Source organism: Octopus bimaculoides, chromosome 1 (assembly GCF_001194135.2).
Source record: "Octopus bimaculoides isolate UCB-OBI-ISO-001 chromosome 1, ASM119413v2, whole genome shotgun sequence".
NCBI lineage: Eukaryota > Metazoa > Mollusca > Cephalopoda > Octopoda > Octopodidae > Octopus > Octopus bimaculoides.
The window spans coordinates 113,425,667-113,433,354 of record NC_068981.1 but is presented as its reverse complement, the minus strand read 5'-3'; the positions used below and the strand labels follow the sequence as shown (position 1 = coordinate 113,433,354).

The window sequence follows — 7,688 nt, the reverse complement described above, 5'->3', positions numbered from 1 at the left end:
TGATGCGACTCTCTATACTGTTTTCTTCCTCTAACCTTCTCTAATTCCCTTTTCCTCCCACTCCCCCATTCATCGTTTTCTATCTGTCTCTCTCTCCCCCTGTTTCTATTTTTCTCTCTCCCCCCTCTCTCTCTCTCTCTCTCTCTCTCTCTTTCTCTTTCTCGTTTCTCATACGTGACCATCGTCCATCTTTCGAAAGAACGGACGTGTTTTTATCTCTCTCTTCTATTCTTTCGCTTTTCAAAAAAATATTTCTCCCAGCGTTCACTATTTTCCTCTCGTTCTGGTCTAATGACCCTCCATGTTTGTTTTCGTTCGGTTTCCTTGTATGTCTCCACCTTCATGTATGAGGTGAGGCATACACACATTCATATAGACCTATAAACATATATACATGAAAAAAAAGCAAATTTTCATATATATAGACAACCTAACATAACAACTATTCAGTATCACCTGTATTACCTTATAAATTGTACAATTATATTATATAATCTATAACATATGCACTAATACAGACATGTAAAATAATTTATTATACACAAATAAATCATTTTCTATGATATTGGCTATGAAATTATCATAATCTTATGAATATCAACTGGTGAAATAAATATATTTATCTCATACCTCCTGACATTCTTTATATTCTATACATGTGGGGGGGGGGCACGTATGTGCCTATGTTGCTGTTTCTTTTGTACTCAAAATAATGTCTGCGATATTGTTGTTGCTTTAAAAAAATGTATACTTTGTTTATTGATGTTAGGAAAACCAGTCAGCACTAAAGAACTAATAACTGATAAAAATCCCAAGACAACTATTCCTATGACAACACAAGAAACTGCTTCATATGTGAAAACAACTTACACTACACTTTCCCCAGAGGAGGAAGATTTATGTGATGTCTCAGTGAATGCTCTTACAGTTGCCATGGATGATAAACTTCTTATATTCACAGGTAAATCCTCAACTTGCTTGATGATCGCTTTTTCAAATAAAAGTAGCTGATAAGCCATTTGTTGATAGTGCCTCCTTTCAAAGTGTTCATCTTCTTATAGTGTGGTGCAGGGAATGCTAATCTTTCTGGCAGTACCCACTAACTTCTTCAAAACATTATTTCTGTGCAGACTAACACACACACACACACAACCTATGCTAGCATGGAAAGCAGACATTAAACGATGATGATGATGATGATATATATATGTATTAAGTGAAGTGTAAGGACTTCAACTGGAAATCTGAACCAACCATATTAGTCAATCATGCTTAGTTTTAAAACAAATAGGTCACCACATGTATCAAATATTCATTTAAGAAGACAGATAACCGTACATTATTGATATTTCCTAGAGATTTTATTTTGTACTCATATTATTTACCTATGGAGGATTAAAAGTAAACTAGATAAATTGTTAATGAAACATTTCCAATAACCATAAAAAAGCTCTACTGCTGAAGAAGCTCTTCTGCTCATAATGTCAATTAAATTTTATGAAGCTCAGAATTATATCTAGTCATGTTGCCAATTTAATGTATTACCACATATTCATCCAATTTTCACAACAAATTTTAACTATAAAGGGGGTCAAATTGGAAACAATGTATTTTGATATGATCGTTCACTTGGACAGCCAAGTTAGATTCAGCCTCACCAAGTGTCACAAAACTCATTGAATGCAGGTTAATTTTTATGAATATTTGTATTATACAACACAGTTACACTTCACACAAATAACCTATACTTGTTGCTGATAGAAATGTGTTTTATTTTAATTTTGACAAGGCCCTTTGGTAAATAGAGTGGCTGACACCCTCTGTAACTAGTACTGTGCTAGGTAGTTATGAGACTACTTTAAATTTTGTGTAATTATTTAAAGAGAAGTTAAAAGACTTCTTATCACCCTTAAAACAATTAAATAGTGGCTGGCTTATGTGAGCTGAATATACAGTGATGAATGATAAAGTGCTTTTAAATGCCATAGCTAGTTTTATAAAGTTGATTATAATGTAAATACGAGGTACATTCCAGAAGTTTTAAAATTTTTCTAGGAGAGGAAGTTACAACTGTGCTGCATTATAGTAATCTTAGTATATCATTACAATACAACTAATAAGCTGACCTGCCAAATTTTGCAATTCCAGATTGAGGGAATATATCAGTCCAAAAAAAGGTGAAATGCAAGACCTTGATTTTCATGCATCATTTCAGATAAGAAAGTTGCTTATTGGTCCAAAGGTCGCTTGATTACAGAACAAATTGAAGATATTTTTCCTAAGGGCCCAAATTCCATAGATGCTGCATTCACAATAAATCTCAGCAGCGAAGACTCTGATGGAAAACTAAGCTTTACAATACTTATCAAGGTTGGTAATATTTAAAAATATATTTTTCAAACATGTCTTCTCTAATATACTTTGTCCAGTTATAACCCTCACCAGAACTGTAACTGCTATACCCAAACATTAACCTACAAAATTTCTCTAAACAATTCCATATCTATCAAATATGTTGCTAATTCTTCTAAAAGAAAGCCATGCATGCTACAAAACCCAAGCAAATGAGAGAACCTCAAACTTGTTCAGTAATCTACTATATATCCTAATGTGTTAAAACACGGAAGACATATAGGATAATGTAACCCTGGCTGCAGTATCTGAAAACAGATGGGATCAGCAAGTCAATAAGAAGGTGGGGGTCTGCTACATGGTTTGTCGACCTAATAGGAATAGAAACCATACTTCCTTCAAGCTACATGTTAGATAATTGTTGTCCTGGGTACACCATTTGTGAAAAAAGTCAATGATGTCATATCCTGAACACTTTTAGTTATAGCCCTACTAAATCATAGTTGATTTATTATAAAACCACAATAACAACAATGACATAAGATGGAATGATCATGGATTGAATGCCATTGGTCATTCAAAATTTATTTTGGGTTTAAAAACAACCACAACAAAGTATCTTACTTGTTTGTTTAAAGTCAATATTGCAATTGCAAATAGAGTGAAGTTCTTAGTGTTTCTATCATGATTCAAGCCAACAAAAGGCTTCAAAATTAGTGTTATAAAATAAATGTTTATCAGTTTTACATTTATGCTTTCTGAGTCAGTGTCTTAGAAGCTGGAAATATATTGTGTATTTGTAGCCTTAAACAAAATCCAGTTGACGTAACAGAATAAACAATACTGATCACAGGCTTGTTATTTGGTGTCCAATAAACTTGTTTGTCTGTAGATGATAAATGCTACTAAAATTCATTAAACAATTTCTGTCGTTTGTTTAAGTTATTTGCATTGAAAAATTCATGACATTTGTAATTAACTTTCAAGTTTTTGCGACATTCCTCATTTGAAAGTTATCTTTGACTTATATTTTGTTATTAAAAGTCATATCCATTTCCGAACATAGATTATGAGTAAAATAATGGACAATTGAAAACAAAAGTCAATAACTTTCTGTTGTTTTCTCCTGTTGAGAATAAAATTCATTCTTTTGTGGACTTCTCTCCTTTGAATGGAATGAATATTCCCAATGAACTTGCATCTCTGAGATTTTCACTTCATATATTTTGTTGTAAGATATTTTTCTACCAGGCTGCTTCGCCAGAAATTACATAAACAATGAGAAACTAAATGCAATAATTCAACAACGAAATGAGCTCAAAAAGAAACAATAGTTCGACCAAAATTTTATCACTATTCTACATTGCTTGATTATATAATTACTAATAAACCTATTTATTTAGTTCCCTTTCTGGAAAAATGAAGTATTTACTTAATTACATATTTTAGCTGGACAAGGCCTGGAAATACTATTATGACTTCCAAAAACGAAGATTTAATTTGGCACCTGATTATCCCAAGAAGAATTGGTACAAATGTTGTTACCGTGTGTGTGATGAAATTCAAGCAGCAATTAGTATTAATAATGTTGTGTTCCTATTTACAGGTGAGTTACTATTTAATTCAGTTATTGGTGACTCATACAGAGACTAGTACTGACATCAATCTGCTACTTGTTTTATCACTGTCTATTTATGAAAATGGCAATTTTTTTCAGTTGGCAAAAACTCAACATATCAAACACTAGTATGCACAAATACACATGCAAAGACATCAAAACATACACACATATATAGCCATTCATGCACACACACACATGCATGCATATATATGCATGCATGCATGCATGCATACATACATACATACATACATACACACATACATACATAAGACACAACTGGCCAGATATCATTATGTGTGACCACAAAGAAAAGGTATGTTCTGTTGTGGAAATCAACTCTCATCTGGACATGAATGTGGTAAGAAAAATACAAGATAAACAGGACATCTATGGACCATTGATAAGGAGTTAGCAAATCCAGTACCTAACTTACACTTTCAGCTTTATACTTATTATTATTATTGGAGCAGGATACATACCAACCCGTCTGGAGCAGGTATAGCCGAAGTTGGTTTCTTGGGGAGAGGGTGCAAATCCTTCTCAGCAATAACAATTCCAAGTGTAACAATAATAATTATTCCAACAATACCTTACAGTATAAACAATAAATCCCTATAAATAAAACATAATCCAGAGCAGCGTTCAGTTCTTTTATGTCTGAAATTGCCACATACAAAGAGGGGGCAATACAAAGACAGACAAATATAGATAGGTACGAACTGAACGTTACAATAAAAATTTGTAATTTACAATAAAATCGAATGAAAATTGAATGAATATGATGAGATGGTATAAGATTTTAAAAATTTTTCACGTATGAGTAAATTCCCTGGGTTAATTTACCCACCGCCGTTGACCGACGTCTCCCCCTTTTTTCCGGTCGCATGATTGTACTTAACCGGTTTCCATTTGTTCTCAGTTCTCTTACTACATTCATCCATCATTTTACAAACGTACTGTGCGACAGATATCTCCTTTCCAGCCGGATTTTACTATTAAGGTGATGGTTAAAATAACTAACCAACCCTCGGCCAGAGATAAAGGTACCTGTTGCAATTCCTCTTTCACACGTCTTCCACACTGTTTCTTTCAGTATGGCCACTATGCAGAGAAAACAGGCCTTCCTCTCCCTGTTAAGCGTGGACGGCTGCATAGTCTCGATAATAGATTCAGCTGATAGCTGTACTCTTCTTGTCGTTGACAACAGCAGTTCGACATAGGCTATCAGTCTCGTAATCTCCGCACATTGCACGAAGGCGTGCGGGACAGTTTCACTGTCCCGCCCACATCTCGGGCATGTCGGTAGGACAGCATAACCATACTTCGACAGCTTCTCTTGAATAGGTAAGGTGGATCGGTAACCAGGGATTTCTGGTGATTATCCAGATACCCCGACCCAAAAGTCCTTCCAAACAGGTTGACCAACTGATTCCTGTCGAAGCCCAGCGTTTTCCCTAGGACATCGTCTGACATGTACTCTACCTGCCCACTACAGAAATCCGCTGTGGAATTCCTACCACCAGTATTCACCCAGCATAGGTCTACCGCCGGTATTGCCGGTATTCACCCGGCTTAGGTCTACGTTTGATCCAAGGACCTAATTCTCGAAGGGAGGTCAGTTGTGGCAGGAAAAACATCTGCTCACCATCCAGGTAAAGCTAGAGGTGCTTAAGCCTTAGCGCAAACTTGCGTATTTTCAGCCACGGCATCCCTAGTCCACCCTTTAACAGCCACAGATCCAATTGTGGCGTCATTGCCACTCTGGGTCTCTACTGTGCGGGCCAACCCGGCAACATTAATTCCCTATGACCTCCAAGAAGAATCAAAAAGCCCGTCTTCGTTTCACTCACATGCTGCTTGGACAGAACAATGGTCGCAGGTTCTCCAGAACTGCAATCTGTTGGTTGTATGAGTAGGGACACCCTTTTTTGATCCATAGATCGACAATAATAGGCGAAGGTCTGTCAGCAGACTGAACCTTCTTCCATGCATAAATTTATGGAATTTTTATACTGCAAATATGATGGCTAATGCCTCCTTTTCTATCTGACTGTAACTTTTCTCAGTCGGCAATAATAAACGCGAAACATGAGCTACTGCTTTCAGAATACCATCTTCATACTTGTATACAGCTCCATTGCAACAAGAATACCTAACCTTCAGTGTTCTATTAAAATAAAAATTCTATAGAACTTATGGCTACTTTAGAAACTAGTTTTAAGAATTCCTTACCTATATTTGTTCTTACAGCAATATTAAATGCCAGATTATACCACAAAACTTTCCTAGTTCTGGTTCTACGTGGTCTATTATTGTTAGAATTAGTTTGACTATACTGGATCTTCTCCGAGAATCCACTGTTCCTTAGTGCATTATTACGGCGCGGCATTTTGAAACGCTGTCTCATCTGAAGATATGGATGATAAGTGCCTTCCTATATTACTAACTAGGTTCTTAAGAATTACGAGTGGATGGTTTGATTCCTTGTTAATATAACATAGCTTTTCATTGGGCTTACGGTAGGGTTTAAATTTATCTAATTGCAAATCTAAGTTAATATCTACAAAAATCTACGTTATTAAGGTTACTTTCTATCGTAATCCGTAAGCCCATTCTTTGGAAGAAAGTGATCAGATTCTTCCTAAGTTTATCTATGGCCATTTAAATTACGGGTGGCTATAACACCGTCATCCCTGTATAATTCTGCATCTATAAAAGGGAATTCTAGATGTAGGTTATGCAAAATATAAGTTCCTATAAGCATACACAACTCCATCCCATCATATGCCTCCATTGGTACATCAAATAGAGAATATTCACCCTTTTTAACCTAGGTGGATTCATCATAAAAAAGGAGGAATTTCCTTGCATGCAGGATAATATCTAAATCCGAGTTATTCATGGTTACATACTGTTTGGCAAAGTCTAATGCTTTAAGAAGTAAAAGCCTGGATATTGACGGATAAAAATCGACAATATCGAACTGCGTAAGTTTCCAGTTGTGTTTACGGCTAATTCCTTTGAACTAATCTATCACTGACTTACTATTTCCCCATATCTGTAAATTTAATTCACTATTTAACTTGCTTAAAATATTATCTAAAATGTTAGGTTGTCACACATGAAATGTCGCATTTTTAATTACATACTATTTCAGTCATTGAAAAATTCAATTATGTATACCCTTGCATTTAATCTTGACTCTTTTTCTTTTCGAACAATATTGGTATACAAAATTCATACCCACAGACCTTATGAAAATGGTAACAATATGATTGTGTGTACGTGTATATATATGTATCTAAGACATTGGTGCATAAATGTATCTAAGACATTGGTTCCATTCACCGTTAGACGATGGTGAGAGGGACAAACGCACACACACACACATATATGTGTGTGTGCGTTTACATATGTGTATATGCATATGTATATGTGTGCATATATACAACCTTCAACAAAGTAACAGTCATGTATACAACTTGAACTGACGCACATATCAGTACATAAACATACGTTCACATGTACATACATATGTACACACACACACACACAAACACGTCAACATACTTACCCCATACTCACATACATCCATAAGTACATACGTGATACTCACATACATACATATATACATATATACATACATGCGTATAGGCATGCACACATGCATACGCATGTACACAGATGCATACGCGCACACATGTACACGCACATA

The 7,688-nt window shown here is 35.3% G+C and overlaps 1 protein-coding gene across 2 annotated transcripts in view; it reads left to right on the top strand.

Moving 5' to 3' along the window:
- LOC106879964 (interstitial collagenase) overlaps positions 1-7,688 on the top strand; it is a 135,238-nt gene that overhangs the window by 95,844 nt on the left and 31,706 nt on the right. For both annotated transcript variants that reach the window (XM_014929724.2, XM_014929723.2), the window contains 3 exons: positions 770-961; positions 2,216-2,370; positions 3,802-3,958. In XM_014929724.2, coding sequence (XP_014785210.1) covers positions 770-961; positions 2,216-2,370; positions 3,802-3,958 — 504 coding nt within the window. The remainder of the gene's footprint in view (positions 1-769; positions 962-2,215; positions 2,371-3,801; positions 3,959-7,688) is intronic.